This window comes from Pristiophorus japonicus, chromosome 8 (genome assembly GCF_044704955.1).
Source record: "Pristiophorus japonicus isolate sPriJap1 chromosome 8, sPriJap1.hap1, whole genome shotgun sequence".
NCBI classification, from domain to species: Eukaryota; Metazoa; Chordata; class Chondrichthyes; family Pristiophoridae; genus Pristiophorus; species Pristiophorus japonicus.
The window spans coordinates 7,167,348-7,188,406 of record NC_091984.1 but is presented as its reverse complement, the minus strand read 5'-3'; the positions used below and the strand labels follow the sequence as shown (position 1 = coordinate 7,188,406).

Below are 21,059 nucleotides of genomic sequence, written 5' to 3'. Positions count from 1 at the left end.
TCTGCACCAACACTGGGAAATCAGCTGAAATCCCAACCCCCAGCGCATCTGCACCAATGCTCGGAAAACAGCTGGAATATCAAAACCCGTGGCATCTGCAACCAATGCTGGGAAATCAGATGGAATCCCAACATCTGGAACATCTGCACCAACACTGGGAAATCAACTGGAATCCCAACACTTGGAACATCTGCAAGCAGAGAGATGGTCCCTCTCTGAGTGGGGACTAGTTGGAGCAGAGACCCCCCCGAATCACCCCCAGACGAACCAAGATCCTTACTCTCTCTGAGCGGGGTTCTGTCGGAGCGATGCATCTGTCCGGTTTGTTGCCCCTTCAGGCCCTTTGGGCGGCCCTGTCTCTCGCCGCGCAGCACTTCCCGTCCTGGGGTCACTATCACCTGTGTAAGGCTCAGCTTCACTGGGACCAGGGGATGAGTTGGGATTACATGGCCTGCCAGCCCGAGGCCACCCTGCTCACCAAGTTCCTGAAGATCAACTTGGATCCCGCCGACAGTACGTGTGAAGAGACCCCTGAGATGTACTGCTCGCTGGTGAGTAGAAACCTTCTGAGACAGCCTCTGTTGTGTGTGGTGCTGTGAATGGACGCTCGCTGAACGGCCTTTATCAAAGTCAATTCCATCCAAACTCCTACATTTGTTTCATTAACAGAGGCATCGAGTATAAAAGCAAGGGAGTTATGGTGAACCTTTATAAATGACTGGTTAGGCCCCAGCTGGAGTATTGTGTCCAATTCTGGGCAGCGCACTTTAGGAAGGATGTCAAGGCCTTGGAGAGGGTGCAGAGGGGATTTACCAGAATGGTACCCGGGATATGGGACGTCAGTTATGTGGAAAGACTGGAGAAGCTGGGAGTTTTCTCCTTAGAGCAGAGAAGGTTACGGGGAGATTTAATAGAGGTGTTTAAAATCCTGAAGTGATTTGATCGAGTAAATAAGGAGAAACTGTTTCCAGTGGCAGGAGGGTCGGTAACCAGAGGACACAGATTAAAGGTAATTGGCAAAAATCCACGGGGGGAGATGAGGAGAATTTTTTCAAGCAGCGAGTTTTTATGATCTGGAATGTGCTGAAAGGGAATTGTAAGCAGATTGAATAATAACAGTCACAAGGGAATTGGATAAATACTGGAAAAGGAGATGTTTGGAGAGCTGTGGGATAAGAGCAGGAGAGTGGGACTAATTGGATATTTCTGAGCTAGTGGCAGAGATAGACGATATTAGTGGGAGGAGGATACAGAGATTGGGATGGGTGTAGGGCTGGAGGGGGTTACAGAGATAGGGAGGGGTGCAGGGTGGGAGGAGATTACAGATATAGGGAGGGGTGTAGGACTGGAGGGGTTACAGAGATATGGAGGGATGTAGGGCTGGAGAAGGTTAGAGATAGGGAGGTTTGTATGGCTGGAGGGGGTTACAGGGATAGGGAGAGGTGTAGGGCTGGCGGGGATTGACAAAGATAAGGAGGGGTGTAGTTTGGGAGGGGCTTACAGAAATAGGGAGGGTTGCAGGGTGGGAGGGGGTTACAGAGATAGGGAGGGGTTAAGGGCTGGAAGGGGTTACAGTGATAGGGAGGGGTGTGGCTATGCCATGATTTCAAAATGAGGATGAGAATTTTAGAATTGAAGCGTTGCTGGACTGGGAGCAAATGCCTGTCAGCGAGCACAGGAGTGATGGGTGAACGGGACTTGGTGCGTGTCAGGAAATGGGCAGCAGAGTTTTGGATGAACTTACAGAGGGAGCACGGTGGGCCGCCGGCTGGGAAAGTGTTGGAATAGTTGAGTCGAGAGGTAACAAAGGCAAGGATGAGGGTTTAAGCAGCAGGGACGGGCGATGTGACTGAGGTGTAAGTAGGTGGTCTTGGTGAAAGAGGAGATATGGGGATGGAATAACAGTCTGATAAGTTGCATTTAGTGGAATTGTGAGGAGATGTAACACTGCTGGACTGAACAGGAAAGGTCAGGACACTTAAACCCTTAAATTCACTGCTTCCCAGTGTCGCACCGTAAGGGGGGCAGTGTTTGTAAAATTAGACACGGTAATAGATGTGAGGAGGGAGGTCGAATGTTTATACACACCCCCTGGAGCCCTGACCCTGTGTCTGAGCCCTGTCCCATATCCCCAGTGGGGAATATGTCCCATTGTGTTTCTGGTCACTGCTGTTTATAATGTTCAGTGTTTCTGGTGCTGCTGCGAGACTTTTCATTTCATGCGAGTCTGATTTAGCCCAATAGGCACCGACTGGTTCCAGTGAGTGTTGCTGTAATCTCACCGTGCCTGGCAATCTGATCTGAATGGGTGTCAGTACGATATAAACTGGCCCGCAAAGATGTAATTGAAATGTAAATTCAGGCCTGTTTCTAAATATTAATGATCCTCTCGGTGAGTTAATTGTCTCCTCAGGATAACTGGTTCCGACATCACTGTTCGAGGGAAAACTCCTTGTTTAAGCAATAATTGAAATGTATAACTTGTTGCAGAACATGCAGTTTATCGGAGGGAATTATTCTCCAGCTCAATTAGTGATCTGTTATAAAAACAATCCAAATCTTTGAGGTAAACCTTCCAGCTGTTGCATATTGCACTGTGGCAGCTGTGTGTGAAACACTGCCCGGATCCAGTGAGAGCAGATTAGGTGTTACTGTGTCAATCTCACACCTCAGGACGTCCCAAAGCTTCACAGCCAATGAAGGACTGTGTGAAGTGGCAATAATTTTTCTTTCACCGATTTAAAAACGAGCTGAATTTATGGGCCTTTATCCCGTAGTTTGCATAGTTTAATATGAAACAGTTTTTGACACGTGTACTCACTCATTCTTTCCCAATCTGTTCCGTCTCCGGAACTTCTGTTCCCTGATTCTGTATTCACTGTGAGTGGGTGAGTGAGCCGGAAAGACTCCAGGGTGAGAATGCATTCAGACTGTGGCTGTAACCTTGGTGCAAAGAAACTAACTCCTGCTCAAAAGCTGCTGTGATCGAATGTACCGAGGTATGGTGGGACAGGACTTCATAGAACCATATAAATTTACAGCATGGAAGGAGGCCATTTCAGCCTAACATGTCTGCCCCGGCTAACAAAGAGCTTTCCAACCTAATCCCACTTTCCAGCTCTTGGTCTGTAGTCCTGTAGGTTACGGCACTTCAAGTGCACATCCAAATATTTTTAAATGCGGTGAGGTTTTCTGCCTCTATCACCCTTTCAGACAGTGAGTTCCAGACCCCCATCTCCCTCTGGGTGAAAATTTGTCCCCTCAAATCCCCTCTAAACCTCCTACCAATTACTTTGAATCTATGCCCCCTGGTTGTTGACCCCTCTACTTAGGGAAATAGGTCCTTCCTACCCACCCAATGTAGGCCCCTCAATTTTATATACTTCAATAAGGTCTCCCCTCCGCCTCCTCTGTTCAAAGGAAAACAACCCCAGCCTATCCAATCTGTCCTCATGGCTAAAATTCTCCAGTCCAGGCAACATTCTTGTAAAACTCCACTGTACTCTCTCCAGTGCAATCACATCTTTCCTGTAATATGGTGACCAGAACTGCACACAGTACTCCTAACTGTGTTTTAAGTGGTGTTAAGTCCTTACTACTAGGGGGATCAAGGTGTATGACGAAAAAGCGGGAATGGGGTACTGAAGTTGCATGTTCAGCCATGAACTCATTGAATGGCGGTGCAGGCTTGAAGGGTCAAATCGCCTACTCCTGCACCTATTTTCTATGTTTCTATATTTCTATGTTTATATAGTTCAGGCATAACCTTCCTGCTCTTGTATTCTATGCCTCGAATAATAAAGGGAATTATTCCGTATGCCTTCACAACCACCTTATTTACTTGGCCTGCTACCTTCAGGGATTTGTTGACATGCACTCCAAGGTTGCTTTGTTCCTCGACACTTCTCAGTGTCCTACCATTTAATGTGTATTCCCTTGCCATGTTAGACCTCACACTTCTCCGGATTGAATTCCAGTTGCCACTGCTCTGCCCAACTGAGCAGTTCATTCACATCTTCCTGCAGTCTACAGCTTTCTTCTTCATTATCAACCATACAGCCGATTTTAGTATCATCTGCAAACTTCTTTACCATACCCGCTCCATTCAAGCCTAAATCATTGATATATACCACAAAAAGCAAAGGATCTAGAACTGAGCCCTGCGGAACCCCACTGCGAACAGCTTTCCAGTCACAAAAACACCCATCAACAATTATACTCTGCTTCCTACCTCTGAGCCAATTTTGAATCCACCTTGCCACTTTGTCCTGGATCCCATGGGCTTTTACTTTCATGACCAGTCTGCCATGTGGGACCTCATTAAAAGCCTTGCTAAAATTCATATACACTACATCAAATGCAGCACCCTCATCAACCCTCTTTGTTACCTCTTCAAAAAATTCAATCAAGTTGGTCAGACACGACCTTCCCTTAACAAATCCATGCTGACTGTCCTTGATTAATTTTTCAAAGTGAAGATTTATCCTGTCCCTCAGAATTTTCTCCAATAATTTTCCCACCAGAGGTTAGGCTGACTGGCCTGTAATTACTCGGTCTTTCCCTTTCTCCCTTTTTAAACAAAGGTACCATGTTCGCAGTCTTCCAGTCCTGTTACTGGACCAGTCATTCAGAGAACGAGACTTCCAATCCCAGCATGGGCTTTGAGACTGGGCAGAGGGAGATACTGCCGGTCCTGCTGGGAGACTCAGTCCCAGTCACATTCTTCATTTTTTAAACATTTGTTCAAGGGATGTGGGCGTCGCTAGCAAGACTGGCATTTATTGCCCATCCCTATTTGCCCTCAAGAAGGTGGTGGTGAGCTGCCTTCTTGAACCACTGCAGTCTGTGTGGTGAAGATATTCCCACAGTGCTGTTAGGGAGGGAGTTCCAGGATTCTGACCCAGCGATGATGAAGGAACGGCGATATACTTCCAGGTCAGGATGGTATGTGACTTGGAGCGGAATCTGGAGGTGATGCTGCTCCCATGCGCCTGCTGCCCTTGTCCTTCTCGGTTGTAGAGCTCATGGGTTTGGGAGATGCTGCCGAAGAAGCCTTGGTGAATTGTTGCAGTGCATCTTGGAGATGGTACGCACTGCAGACACGGTACATCCTTGGTGAGGGACTGAATGTTTAAGCTGCTGGATGGGGTGCTGATCAAGCGGGCTACTTTGTGTTGGACAGTGTTGAGATTTTTGAGTGTTGTTGGAGCCGCACTCATCTAGGCAAGTGGATGAGTTGCGCCCTGAAGGTGGTGGAAATACATTGGGGAGTAAGGAGGTGAGACACTCGCCACTTGGGTATTGCCGGACCGGGAACCAACGTTAGTCAGTGAGCACAGGGGTGATGGGGGAACGGGACTTGGTGCGAGTTAGGATACGGAGAAGCTGAGTTTTGAACAAGCTGAAGGTTATGGAAGGTGGAAGGTGGGATGCCGGCCAGGGGAACACTGGAATAGTCGAGTCTGGAGGTAACAAAGGCTTGGATGATGGTTTCAGCAGCAGATGAGCCGAGGGAGGGCGGAGACGGGTGATGTTATGGAGGTGGAAGTGGGTGGTCTTGGTGATGGAGCAGATATGATTGTGTTTTTAGTTTTTCCAGACCAAAGGCGTCAGTTAATCCTCATCGATCTCTGTGTGGGAAATAGAATCTCCCGCTGGCTCTGTAATCCTCAATTTGTTCATCTCTGGCACCAGTTCAAAGGATTTGCCTCCTATTCCACTTCAGTGCCGATTTGTTCATTCATGTGAATGTTTCTCGTGCTGCAAAGCTAAACTCACAGTGACTCTGCACAAACCGAGGGAGAGGCACATCTGGAATACTGCAGGCAGAGTGGGCTTCTCATTATAGGAGAGAGATAGGACACAGGGCACAGTGACACAGTGTGACCGGGGGTGAGGGGAGAGAGAGATGGGACACAGGGCACATTGATACAGTGTGACCAGGGGTGAGGGGAGAGAGAGATGGGACATGGGGCACATTGATACAGTGTGACCAGGGGCGAGGGGGAGAGAGAGATGGGACATGGGGCACATTGATACAGTGTGACCAGGGGCGAGGGGGAGAGAGAGATGGGACATGGGGCACCGTGACACAGTGTGACCAGGGGTGAGGGGGTGAGGGGAGAGAGAGATGGGACACAGGGCACAGTGACACAGTGTGACCGGGGGTGAGGGGAGAGAGAGAGATGGGACACAGGGCACAGTGACACAGTGTGACCGGGGGTGAGGGGAGAGAGAGATGAGACACAGGGCACATTGATACAGTGTGACCAGGGGTGAGGGGAGAGAGAGATGGGACATGGGGCACATTGATACAGTGTGACCAGGGGCGAGGGGGAGAGAGAGATGGGACAAGGGGCACAGTGACACAGACTCACCAGGGGAGAATGAATTTATAAAGTGACAGGATGACCTCACTATTTCGCTCCCTTTAAATTCAGTCACTCTCGATGAGTTTGAAGGATGATGTCGTAAACTAGAAATTCTCATCTCAGTGAATTCACTACATGTGTTGTGAGGTTTGCTCGAACTGTCGAATTAAAGGGAGGATCATCACTACTTCTGTAGAAACACAGTCTGGGCCTTGCTCGGCTAAAAGGCTGACAGCCAATTATTTCTGAATCCGAGCACCAATTATGGAAATCTCAGCGAGTGGTGACAGCTGGTGAATGTAAATATGGAGTTTCTGCTTCTCAACTTCAAAATAAAGACTTGCATTTCTGTATCACCTTTCATGGCCTCACAATGTCCCATTGTGTGATTGATGGGACAGTGTAAAGAGAGCTTTATTCTGTATCTAACCCCGTGTTGTTCCTGCCCTTGGGAGTGTTTGATGGGACAGTGCAGAGGGAGCTTTACTCTGTATCTAACCCATGCTGCACCTGCCCTGGGAGTGTGTGATGGGACAGTATAGAGGGAGCTTTACTCTGTATCTAAACCATGCTGTACCTGCCCTGGGAGTGTTTGATGGGACAGTGTAGAGGGAGCTTTACTCTGTATCTAACCTGTGCGGTACCTGCCCTGCGAGTGTTTGATGGGACAGTGGCAATGTACTGTTGTTTGCTGAGAGCTGCCAGACTTGCATTAATGGTGACCTTGGATAAATCCATGAGCTGCCCCTTCCTACACAGAGAGCAGGTGAAGGATGTGATGTTGCAGGTTCTCCACTAGAGGGACAGTGGGAGATGCAGCTGAGATTTTGTCGCAGTGTTGGATTGAGATGAACACCATGTTCCTAGAATCAGAGAATGATAGAATGGATCGAGCACGAAGAAGGCCATTCGGCCCGTCGAGCACCTCAGCCAGTCCCACTCCCCCGCCCTTTCCCCGTAGCCCTGCAAACATTTTCTTTCAGGTACTTATCCAACACCGTTTGAAAGCTGTGATTGAGTCTGCCTCCACCACCCTGTCAGGCAGTGCATCCCAGATCCTAATCACTCACTGCGTAAAAAAGTTTCTCCTCATGTCGCATTTGGTTCTTTTGCCAGCACCTGAAATCTGTGTCCTCTGGTTCTCGACGTTCTGCCAATGGGAACAGTTTTTCTCTTGAAGTCGATCATTCTCCTCCTCACTGTTCACTATACTTCCAAGTTTCACCCGTTCCTCCAACACCCGGGATTTCCAGCAGCAATTGCAGAATGTTCTCCGTCATGTTACAAACATTATCATTCACAAATTGACCATTTCCCAGCGTGTTGCTGGTGCTATTCAGAAAGCCATTCACAGTGTAAAATGTGAGGTGTTTCCCAGGTACCTGACTCCAGGATATACTTGGGTCTCCTCACAGATGTTGTGAGTGTGAACTGATTCTAAATTGGTGCCTGGGGATTGTGTCTGATCCTCTCGGGATGGTTAACATCTGTATCCCTTTCCTCACCAGCTGTTCTCTCAATCTCACAGCACAGCAGGAGGCCATTCAGCCCATCGTGCCTGTGCCAGCTCTGTGAAAGAGTGATCCAATTAGTCCCACTCCCTGCTCTTTCCCCACAGCCCTGCACATTTATCCTTTTCAATATATTGTTCCCTGTTTTAAGGGAGTTCAGTTTAAGGTTCAAATAAATCTTCAAAGAGCCGGCACAGGCACGATGGGCTGAATGGCCTCCTGCTGTGCTGTGAATTCTGTGATATTTCCTGTGTTTATTTTTAGCAGGTTGGAACAGCAGACGGGATGTCAGTCTGAATGAGCCAAACATTCGCTCTGCAATATCTCATTCCGTTCTATTGGGTCTTGGACTAAACCTTTAATACTCAGACGGGAAATCGAGGGCCCGGGAGAGGTGACAGTAAGTGGATTAAACCTGAGGCCATCGACTTTATCCCCATGAATCCTGCCCCTGACCAATATCTCACTCACTGCCCACTGTCCCCAGTAAACCGGCTGCACAGTAAACTTTCCCAGTCTCTCTATTCCTGGATCAGAGCTCCCTCACTGCGCTGCTGTCTCTGACAATGTTCTGCTCACTTTAGCAGCTCAGACAGGAGAATGTTTGAAGAATGATTTACTGTTGTTGTGGCTATGATTGACTGACCCCTGACCCTGTCACCAGCGGATGAATTTTTCTATCGAGTAGTTTGAATGATGAGTCTCGGTTCCATCTCCTGTTATTCTCTGTTAACTGTTCTCTGTATTTCCCACGTGCAAGTTTAATTATAAACACACATAGAGGCAGACAGAACGATGACTGTGGTCTATAAGGACTGATCGACACAGGCCTGTCAGTAATGTGGGATTACACCACAGCCTGTTGAAGGTTTGCTGGAGATTCTCATTCTTTCCCCAGTCTGGTTTCCGTTCTCTGAAACCTCCCTCTGGGCTTCTCATTGCTGAGATGTTTAGACACAAACACCAGGTGCAGAGGTCTGGGTTTCATTAACTTGAACAAACATTCATTTCTGCCGGCTCACATTCTTTATTATTAAATTCAAAAGCTTCGAATCCCATCGAGCTCCCTGGGAAGATGGTGACTTAAAACCGCTGTTCCTTTATTAAATTCATTCTGGGGATATGGGTGTCGCTGACATGGCCGGCATTTATTGCCCGTCTCCAGTTGCCCGGAGAAGGTGGGCGTCGGCGGCCTTCTTGAACTAGGAGTGTCAGCCTGGACGTGTCAGATCCACCTGTTAATGTTGCTGTGCTTGCTGGCAGTGTTGGGCAGGCAATTGGTTCTGAAATCGGCACTGACAGCAGGCAGTGCGAATCTGGGAATCACAGGATCTGATCTGTTAATGATCACCTCCGAGATTGGGAGCGAATCAGTTTGATCTAATATCCCACGGATTATTATGTCCCCAGCTACCTGGGCCTTATCTCTTGAATTCCCTCCCTAAATCTCTCTGCGTCTCTCTCCTTTAAGACACTCCATAAAACCTCCTTTTTTGCTGTGAGAGAATGGTCCTTCTCCATGACCCTCCATGGGCCATGGGGAGATAGACCTGCTCCCTGACCCTCCATGGGCCATGGGGAGATGGACCTTCTCCCTGAGCTGTGGGCCATGGGGAGATGGGCCTTCTCCCTGACCAACTGTGGGCCATGGGGAGATGGACCTTCTCCCTGACCCGCCGTGGGGAGATGGACCTTCTCCCTGACCCACTGTGGTCCGTGGGGAGATGGACCTTCTCCCTGACCCACTGTGGGCCGTGGGGAGATGGACATTCTCCCTGACCCACTGTGGGCCGTGGGGAGATGGACCTCCAGGAGCTTGTCTAAGGCCGAGAGGGCCGACAGCATGATTGAGAAAGAGGCATTAGCGTGTGTGTTCGGGGTAAAGAAAATGTATCAGTACCTGTTTGGCCTCAAATTTGAGCTGGAAACTGATCACAAGTCCCTCATATCCCTATTCGCTGAAAACAAGGAGATAAATACTAATGCCTCAGCCCGCATACAAAGGGGGGCACTCGCGCTATCAGCGTATAACTATACCATCCGCCACAGGCCAGGCACCGAGAACTGTGCGGATGCTCTCAGTCGGCTACCATCGCCCACCACGGGGGTGGAAATAGCGCAGCCTGCAAACTTGTTGATGGTGGCGCAGCCTGCAGACTTGTTGATGGTCATGGAAGCGTTTGAAAATGATAAATCACCTGTCACGGCCCGCCAGATTAGGACTTGGACCAGCCAAGATCCTCTGCTGTCCCGAGTAAAAAACTGTGTACTGCATGGGAGCTGGGCCAGTATCCCCGTTGAAATGCAAGAGCTAATCAAGGTTAGTGGGAAACAAGAAGATTGGGAAAATTTTAAACAACAGCAAAGAATGACTAAGAAAGCAATAAAGAAAGGAAAGATAGATTACGAAGGTAAACTGGCGCAAAACATAAAAACAGATAGTAAAAGCTTTTACAGAAATATAAAATGGAAAATAATGACTCAAGTAAATTTTGGTCCCTTAGAAGATGAGAAGGGGGCTTTAATAATGGGAAATGTGGAAATGGCTGAGACTTGAAACAATTATTTTGCTTCGGTCTTCACAGTAGAAGACACAAAAACCATGCCAAAAATTGCTGGTCACAGGAATGTGGGAAGGGGGGACCTTGAGACAATCACTATCACTAGGGGGGTAGTACTGGACAGACTAATGGGACTCAAGGTAGACAAGTCCCCTGGTCCTGAGGAAATGCATCCCAAGGTATTAAAAGAGATGGCGGAAGTTATAGCAGATGCATTCGTTATAATCTACCAAAATTCTCTGGACTCTGGGGAGGTACCAGCGGATTGGAAAGCAGCTAATGTAACGCCTCTGTTTAAAAAATGGGGCAGACAAAAGTCAGGTAACTATAGGCCGGTTAGTTTAACATCTGTAGTGGAGAAAATGCTTGAAACTATCATTAAGGAAGAAATAGCGGGACATCTAGATAGGAATAGTGCAATCAAGCAGACGCAGCATGGATTTATGAAGGGGAAATCATGTTTAACTAATTTACTGGAATTCTTTGAGGATATAACGAGCATGGTGGATAGATGTGGTGTATTTAGATTTTGAAAAGACATTCGATAAGGTGCCACACAAAAGGTTACTGCAGAAGATAAAGGTACGCGGAGTCAGAGGAAATGTATCAGCATGGATCGAGAATTGGCTGGCTAACAGAAAGCAGAGAGTCAGGATAAATGAGTCTTTTTCGGGTTGGAAACCGGTGGTTAGTGGTGTGCTACAGGGATTGGTGCTGGGAACACACCTGTTTACAATATACATCGATGATCTGGAAGAGGGGACAGAGTGTAGTGGAACAAAATTTGCAGATGATACAAAGATTAGTGGGAAAGCGGGTTGTGTAGAGGACACAGAGAGGCTGCAAAGAGATTTAGATAGGTTATGCGAATGGGCTAAGGTTTGGCAGATGGAATACAATGTCGGAAAGAGTGAGGTCATCCACTTTGGGGAAAAAAAACAGTAAAAGGGAATATTATTTGAATGGGGAGAAATTACAACATGCTGAGGTGCAGAGAGACCTGGGGGTCCTTGTGCATGAATCACAAAATTTAGTTTGCAGGTGCAGCAGGGAATCAGGAAGGCGAATGGAATGTTGGCCTTCATTGCGTGATGGATGGAGTACAAAAGCAGGGAGGTCCTGCTGCAACTGTATAGGGTATTGGTGAGGCCGCACCTGAAGCACTGCATGCAGTTTTGGTCACCTTACTTAAGGAAGGATATACTAGCTTTGGAGGGGGTACAGAGACGATTCACTAGGCTGATTCCGGAGATGAGGGGGTTAACTTATGATGATAGATTGAGTAGACTGGGTCTTTACTCGTTGGAGTTCAGAAGGTTGAGGGGTGGTCTTATAGAAACATTTAAAATAATGAAAGGGATAGACAAGATAGAGGCAGAGAGGTTGTTTCTACTGGTTGGGGAGACTAGAACTAGGGGCACAGCCTCAAAATACGGGGGAGCCAATTTAGGACCGAGTTGAGAAGGAATTTCTTCTCCCAGAGGGTTGTGAATCTGTGGAATTCTCTGCCCAAGGAAGCAGTTGAGGCTAGCTCATTGAATGAATGTATTCAAGTCACAGATAGATTTCTAACCAATAAGGGAATTAAGGGTTACGGGGAGCGGGCGGGTAAGTGAATCTGAGTCCACGGCCAGATCAGCCATGATCTTGTTGAATGGCGGAGCAGGCTCGAGGGGCTAGATGGCCTACTCCTGTTCCTAATTCTTATGTTCTTATGTAATCAAGCCGTTCCAGCGGCGAAAGGACGAGCTATCTATTCAGGCAGACTGCCTGTTGTGGGGTAACCGCGTAGTGCTACCCAAAAAGGGCAGAGAGACATTCATCTTGGATCTCCATAGCACACACCCGGGTATAGTAATGATGAAAGTGATAGCCAGATCCCACGTATGGTGGCCCGGTATCGATTCTGATTTCGAGTCCTGTGTACTGCAATGCCGCGTGTGTGCTCAGTTGAGCAACGCACCCATAAGAAAAATAAGAAACAAAAGAATTAGGAACAGGAGTAGGCCATCTAGCCCCTCGAGCCTGCTCCACCATTAATCTGGCCGTGGACTCAACTCCACTTACCCGCCCGCTCCCCGTAACCCTTAATTCCCTTATTGGTTAAAAATCTATCTGTGACTTGAATACATTCAATGAGCTAGCCTCAACTGCTTCCTTGGGCAGAAAATTCCACAGATTCACAACCCTCTGGGAGAAGAAATTCCTTCTCAACTCGGTTTTAAATTGGCTCCCCCGTATTTTGAGGCTGTGCCCCCTAGTTCTAGTCTCCCCGATCAGTGGAAACATTCTCTCTGCCTCTATCTTGTCTATCCCTTTCATTATTTTAAATGTTTCTATAAGATCACCCCTCATCCTTCTGAACTCCAACGAGTAAAGACCCAGTCTACTCAATCTATCATCATAAGGTAACCCCCTCATCTCCAGAATCAGCCTAGTGAATCGTCTCTATACCCCCTCCATAGCCAGTATATCCTTCCTTAAGTAAGGTGACCAAAACTGCACGCAGTGCTCCAGGTGCGGCCTTACCAATACCCTATAAAGTTGCAGCAGGACCTCCCTGCATTTTTACTCCACCCAGAGAGGCACCACTAAGTTTGTGGTCCTGGCCCTCCAGACCATGGTCGAGGATTCATGTTGACTATGCGGGCCCATTTCCTGTTGGTGGTGGATGCTTTTTCAAAATGGATTGAACGTGAAATAATGTCGGGAAGCACCGCCACCGCCACTATTGAAAGCCTAAGGGTCATGTTTGCCACCCACAGCCTGCCTGACAAACTGGTCAGTGACAACAGTCCATGTTTCACCAGTGCCGAATTTAAAGAATTCATGACCCGCAATGGGATCAAACATGTCACCTCGGCCCCATTTAAACCAGCCTCCATGGGCAGGCAGAGCGGGCAGTACAAACAATCAAACAGAACCTTAAACGAGTCACAGAAGCCTCACTCCAAACGCACCGGTCCTGAGTACTGCTCAGCTACCGCACGAGACCCCACTCACTTACAGGGGTGCCCCCGGCTGAGCTACTCATGAAAAGGTCACTTAAAACCAGACTCTCATCCCAACCTGCATGATCAGGTCGAGAGCAGGCGACAGCAACAAAATGTAAATGATGGTCATGCGACTGTGTCACGGGAAATTGATCTGAATGGCCCGATGTATGTGCTAAACTAGGGACATGGTCCCAAGTGGATTGCGGGCACGGTGATAGCTAAAGAAGGGAATAAGGTGTTTGTCGTCAAACTACACAATGGACAAATTTGCAAAAAGCACCTGGACCAAACGAGGCTGCGGTTCACAGACTGCCCTGAACAACCCACAGCAGACACCATTTTTTTCGAGCCCACAACACACAACCAAAGGTTCAACGACACAACCCCGGACCAGGAAATTGAACCCATCACGCCCAACAGCCCAGCAAGGCCAGGCTCACCCAGCAGCCCTGCAGGGCCAACAACACGCCAGCCCAGCGAGGGTACAGCCAACACACCAGAATAGACATTTGTACTGAGGTGGTCCACCAGGGAAAGAAAGGCTCCCGATCGCTTCACCTTGTAAATAGTTGTCACTTTGACTTTGCGGGGGGGAGTGATGTTGTGTACCTGTAAAGCATGCACTCCCATATTCCTCCACCAGGGAGCGCATCCCCTGAAGTCCCAAGGGATCCCAGCATCCCTTGGGAGCACTGTATATAAGCCGGCCCCGAAGACCTGTTCCTCTCTCTGGAGTGTCTTAATAAAGACTGAGGTCACTGTTACTTTAACTTCCTTTGTGTGCAGTCTCATCTGTGTTTGGAACACAATACAAGCCATCACTCAAAATAGTGGAGTTGATGATAAAAGTCAGCGATCCGTCACAATAATGAGCAGGAAGTCCATGTGCTGTTGGGATTTGTCAAGGAGTTGGTGTAAAAGTTTCGGGGTTTGGAGTTGATTTATTGTCTCTTTCACCCTCAGACAGTATCAAGTATCGGGGTGAATCTCTGACCCCTTTTATCATCTCGCTGCCTCTGTCCTGTCGCCATTCCTGCAGAACCTTTCAGCTCAGCACTGGCCCACTAAATGCTGCTCATTGTATTCTTGGCCGAATCATTCACCTCCTAACTGAGCAACTCTGCTCGACAATTAACCCCAACAAAGGGCCTGATTACTGGGTGATGGGAAGTGACAGCAGCCTGCGGGGTGTACTTTATGAAGCCACTATCTTCCGTACTCAATAATACACTGATTCACATCATTAACCAGGGACTGAACCGTGCTGATAACGAAGGCTTTAGTTAGTGATAACACCAGGCCAAGAGTCACACCACACAGTGTAAATCCCCGATAGCAACACTTAAAGCCCGGAAATAAATGTCAAGGGCTCAGTGGATTTGTTGAAGTAACAATGATTCATAAGATACTCCATTTACACTCCAGTGTCACAGGAGCAGTTTCTGTAATATATGATCCTTATATTGAAATATCTTCCCTTCCTGCATTGATGCAGCCACACACAGCAGGAGCCTGTTGTGTCTCTCTCTCCCTGGGCTGTATGGTGATGTTTCATTACTGCTTCAACAACAACAACTGCCATTTATATAGCGCCTTTAATGGAGTAAATCATCCCAAGGTGCTACACAGGAGCGTAAATCAGACACAGCGAGCCACATAAGGAGATATTAGGACAGGTGACCAAAATCTTGATCAAAGACATAAGTTTTAGGGAGCATCTTAAAAGAGGAAAGAGAAGTGAAGAGTTACAGGGAGGGAATTCCAGCGCTTAGGACCTCGGGAGCTGAATGGTGAAGCGGTTAAAATCAGAGATGCGCTAGAGGCCAGAATCACCGAATCATAGAACGGTTACAGCACGGAAGGCCATTCGGCACTTCGAGCACTTCGGCTGGTCCCACTCCCACGCCCTTTCCCCGAAGCCCTACAAATGTTTTCCTTTCAGGTATTTGTCCAATTCCCTTTTGAAAGCAATGATTGAGTCTGTCTCCACCACCCTTTCAGGCCGTGCAATCCAGATCCTAAACACTCGCTGTGTAAAAAAGTTTTTTCTTATGTTGCCTTTGGTTCTTATCCACATAACTGAAGTTCCTCATCCCTGCAATCATTCTCGTGAATCAGTTCTGCACCCTCTCCAAGGCCTTCACATCCTTCCGAAAGTACGGTGCCCAGAATAGGACACAATACTCCAGTTGAGGCCGAACCAGTGTTTTATAAAGGTTCATCATAATTTCCATGCTTTTGTACTCTATGTCTCTATTTATGAAAACCAGGATCCCGTAAGCTTTTTTAACCGCTTTCTCAACCTGCTCTGCCACCTTCAACGATTTGTGTACATATACCCCCAGGTCTTTCTGTTCATGTACCTCCTTTATGATTGTACCCTTTAGTTTCTGTTGCCTCTCCTCATTCTTTCTACCAAAATTTATCACTCTGCACTTTTCTGTGTTAAATTTCATCAGCCACGTGTCCGCCCATTCCACCAGCCTGTCTATGTCCTCTTGAAGTCGATAATTGTTAATTATGTACCGAGGACACGACAATTCAGGAGCACTTAACATCTGCACCGTTCCATTATTCATTCTTACTTTACACAGCTTTAGCATTCTGTTACTAATGATCACTCGATTCCTTACACATAGAGAATTAAAAATAACCTATTCCAATATACGGCTTTAGTCAAAGCCTTTAGTCGATGCTGTGCCACTTGTAGATTCATTAATCTCGATGATCTCTGTATATTGCCGCGTTCTCCACCTTGATCACATGCATTAATTTTATTGATTGCTGGAGATTGAGGTCTAACAAGCGAGCTGTCTGATCATTTGGAAAATAATATTGGGCTGATTCTGTATTGCCGATGTCGGGTAGAGTCGCAGTGTGTCCGATCCACAGGATGCACTGCAGCAACTCGCCAAGGCTTCTTCAGCAGCACCTCCCAAACCTGACATCTCCACCACCTAGAAGGTCAAGGGCAGCAGGTGCCTGGGAACACCATCACCTCCAAGATCCCCTCCGAGTCACAAACCGTCCCGACTTCGAATCTGAGAATCATAGAATGATACAGCACAGAAAGAGGCCATTCGGTCCATCGTGCCTGTGCCGGCTCTGTGAAAGAGCTATCCGATTAGTCCCACTCCCCTACTCTTTCCCCACAATCCTGTAAATCTTTCCCCTCCCAGTATTTCTCCAATTCCCGATTGAATCTGCTGCCACCGCCCTTATTTTACCAACAGACGATAAAAAGACAAATTCACCTCAATCATTGCACCCACAAAACTCCCGTCCTTTCTTTCTCTCTCTCTAACTCAAACACAGAGCTGAAGTGAGGGTCATTGTCCCATCTCCAGAGGTCACAGGTCGGAGATTCTCACACTGAACATCAACTTTGGGAATTCGAAACAAGGATAAGGTCCAGAATGTCGACATGTCAGAAATCTGTCCCAATGTCAGCTCCCTTGTCTCTTTACAGCCCATTATATTTTGCTCAAATAGATTGACGAGGAAGATTCCAGAACTGAGAGGTTCTAACTCTGGGGAAAGGCTGAACAGTCTGGGGCTCGTTCCTGGTCCCAGGGACGGGGGGCTTCAGTTACAGGGAGAGACTGGAGAAGCTGGGATTGTTCCCCTCAGAGCAGAGAAGGTTCAGGGCAGATTTAATAGAGTTGTTCAAAATCATGGCGGGTAGTGATAGAGACAATAAGGAGAAACTGTGCCCAGTGGCAGGAGGGTCGGTAACCAGAGGGCACAGATTGAGGGCAATTGGGAAAACATTCCCAGTGACAGGGAATCTCTCTCCCAGTGACAGGGAATCTCTCTCCCAGTGACAGGGAATCTCTATCCCAGTGACAGGAATCTCTCCCAGAACTTCTTCATTCAGAGAGTTGTGAACCTGTGGAATTCTCTACCACAGAAAGTTGTTGAGGCCATTTCATTAGATATATTCAAAAGGTGTTGGTCATGGCCCTTATGGCTTAAAGGAATCAAGGGGTATGGAGAGAAAGCAAGAGCTGGGTACTTAAGTGCATGATCAGCCATGATCATATTAAATGGTGGTGCAGGCTCGAAGGGTCGAATGGCCTACTCCTGCACCTATTTTCTATGTTTTTTTGTTTCTGCCCTGGGAATATTTGCTGAGACAGTGTAGAGGGAGCTTTACTCTGTATCTAACCCATGCTTTACCTGCCCTGGGAGTGTTTGATGGGACTGTGTAGAGGGAGCTTTACTCTGTATCTAATCTATGTTGTTTCTGTCTCGGTTTCCAGGACAACCCGTACATGTGCAACAACGAGTGTGATGCTCACACGCCCGAGCTCGCACACCCGCTCGAGCTGATGCTTGATGCCGAGGGGCGGACTCCCAACACCTTTTGGCAAAGCGTCTCCTGGAGGAGTTTCCCCGAGCCCCTCCTGATCAACATCACTCTGTCCTGGGGCAAGACCATCGAGCTGACCGAGGACATGGTCATCACCTTCGAGTCAGGCCGGCCGGAGCAGATGGTCCTGGAGAAGTCTCTGGACCACAGCCGGACGTGGCAGCCCTACCAGTTCTACGCGGTCGACTGCCTCACCTCCTTCGGGATGGAGCCGAGAAGGGCCCGGGATCTGAGCCCGGTCTCGGTGCTGGACATCATCTGCACAGAGGAGTACTCCAGGGGCTACGTGTGGAAGGTGGACAAGATGGTGCGCTTGGAGATCCAGGAGCGTTTCGCCCTGTTCGGGGGGCCCCGTCTCCGCGATATGGCCTCACTGTACGGCCAGCTGGACACCACCAAGGACCTGAGGGACTTCTTCACCCTGACCGACTTGCGGGTCAGGCTGCTCCGGCCGGCCACTGGGGCCACCAGTGTTGACCAGCACAACCTCTCCAAATACTTCTACTGGACATTCGTGGCCGGTGAGAGCTCCTCGCCCCTTCTGGTCAGAGTCGCTGATCCCACACGTCACACCCAGGGGAAGCCATGTCTGGCCAACATCTGGGGGCACTCGCAGGGCAACATCTGGGGGCCACTCACAGGGTAAACATCTGGGGGCACTCACGGGGCAACACCTGGGGCCAGTCAGGGCAAACATCTGGGGGCACTCACTGAGCAACATCTGGGGGCACTCACAGAGTAAACATCTGCGGGCACTCAGGGCAACATCTGGGGTGCACTCTAGCAGGGATAACATCTGGCAAGGCAATCTTAATTAACATATGGAGGGCAGTCCATCCGGGCCAACATATAACGAGGAGAGATCACACAAATAAGGATTGTATTCCCTAGAATTTAGAAGGTGATTTGTTCGAAGGTTTCAATTTATTAAAGGGAACTAAAAGGGTAGATAGAGAGAAACCATTTCCACTAATTCCACTGGTTGGTTATTCTGGGACTTGGGGAAAAGTCTGAAAAATTAGAGCCAGTCCTGTCAGGAATGATGTTGGGAAGCAGTTGTACACAAAGAGTGGTAGAAGGTTGAAACTCTCTACCGCAAACAGCAGTTGATGCTCGATCAATTGTTAATTTTAAATCTGAGATTGATAGATTTTAATAACCAGAGATATTAAGGGATATGAGGCAAAGGCAGGTATATGGAGTTAGGTCACGGATCAGCCATGATCACATTGAATGACGGAGCAGGCTCGAGGGGCTGAATGGCCTCCTCCTGTTCCTATGTGAGCGCTGGGTAACTGGGAGGTTTTACAGCGATAGATGGGAATCCCTCCCCCCGGCCCACTCGGCACGGTCAGCTGCCCCTGTGTCGGGTGTTTGAGCTTCCCTGAATGGCTGTGTGACAGTGTGCACAGACCAGCACTGTGCCAGCTCCCCCTGCCCCTGGTGATGGGCTTGGTAGCGAGCTTTCACAGTCCTGCTGGCTGGCTGGCGATGAGTCAGCGAGTTCCTGCTCAGTGTTCAGCCAATCGAGCAGCACGGAACGAGCAGAATCTGTCCCTTTACTCTCAACACTGCCGAGCTCCAGTCTCATCAGGAGTCAGAGACTCCGAGAATCAGACCGCACAGGAGGAGGCCATTCGGCCCATCGGGCCTGTGCTGGCTCTGTGAAAGAGCTCTCCCACTCCCCGCTCTTTCCCCATTGACCTGCAAATCTTTCCCTTCAAGTATTTAATTCCTTATCCAACTTGCTGTGTAAATAAACTCTCCTCATCTCCCTCTGGTCCTTTTGCCAATGTCCTTCAATCTGTGCCCTCTGGTTCCTGACCCTCCTGCCACGGGAAACAGTGTCTCTCTATTTACTCTATCAAAGCCCTTCCTGGTTTGATGAATGATTGTGACTGAACGCTCCCTTCGTCTTCAATCTATATTCAGTCTGGCTCAGTGAGTTACCTTTGGCCCATCACACAATCTCCTGGGCTCGGAGCCATTCCCTCATTATTCTACACTCGGTTTCTGGGAGGCTCGCTCCAGCTTTTAGTCCTGGAGAATCTTCAGACACTAATTGGAGATCAGGAGCAGTAAAATGTTTACGCTGCCGTTAATGTGACTCCAAGGAACTGTCTAGGTTTCTGCTTAGTTCAGCAAACAGAGCCCAGAACTGCCATATTTGCTGAATGTGCAACGTACAATGTGCGGATTGTGAAGCTTCACCTTCGCAGTGAGTTAAACAGCGGCTCGATGCTGTTAGCACAGAGTCACCGAGACCAGCTTTCTCACGCTTCACGGCAGAGAGACCGTCACAGCACATTGGGCTTTTCCAAATCACATTAACTGAATAACAACAACTTGCATTTATATAGTGCCTTTAACGTAGTGAAACGTCCCAAGGCGCTTCACAGGAGCATAAATCAGACACAATTAACACCGAGCCACAGAAGGAGATATTAGGACTGGAGACGAAAAGCTTGCTCAAGGATGTAGGTTTAAGGAGCATCTTAGAGAAGGGAGAGCCAGAGAGGTATAGGGAGGGAAATATTGCTGTTTGTGGGAGTTTGCTGTGCACACATTGGCTACTACATTTCCAACATTACAACAGTGACTACACTCCAAAAGTAGTTCATTGGCTGTGAAATGCTTTGGGACAAAGTGAGGAGGTGAAATGCTCTGAGATCTCCGCACTCATCCAATTCTGGCCTCTAGTACAGCCCCGATTTCCATCGCCCCACCATTGGCGGCCGTGCCTTCAGCTGCCTGAGCCCCAAACTCCAGAATTCTCTCCCTAAACCTCTCCGTCTCTGTCCCCTCCTTTAAGACACTCCTTAAAACCTAGCTTGTTGATCAAGCCTTTGGTCACCTGCCCCAATATCTCCTTATGTGTCCAGGTGTCACTTTTTGTCTGATTTATGTTCCTGTGAAGCACCTTGGGACATTTACTATGTTAAAGATGCTATATAAATGCAGGTTGTTGTTGTAGTTGGTTGTTTTTGTTGTTAAGAATGTACTTACATTTCTATAGCACCTTTCACGCCCTTAGGACGTTCCAAGGTGCTTTACAGCCAATGAACTATTTTGCTGGGAGATGCTGAGGGTTTTCAGAGGCGCTACATAAATGCAAACTCTTTCTCTGAGGGGCCTGGAACGCTGGAGCTGATCAGAAACTCTCTCCTAACTTGTTCTTGTTGCTGCCCAGAACCTGATCGTCAATCAGCGGAAACACACCCAGAAACTGTCCTGCCGCCTGGTTTGAA

At 48.2% G+C, this 21,059-nt stretch overlaps 1 protein-coding gene across 1 annotated transcript in view; it reads left to right on the top strand.

The window, feature by feature from the left end:
- The first annotated feature begins 308 nt into the window (after nt 1-308).
- Nucleotides 309-21,059, top strand: part of LOC139268369 (netrin-G1-like) — an 81,534-nt gene continuing 60,783 nt past the window's right edge. The window contains exons 1-2 of the mRNA XM_070886439.1: nt 309-551; nt 17,702-18,321. Of these exons, the coding sequence (XP_070742540.1) occupies nt 309-551; nt 17,702-18,321 (863 nt within the window). The remainder of the gene's footprint in view (nt 552-17,701; nt 18,322-21,059) is intronic.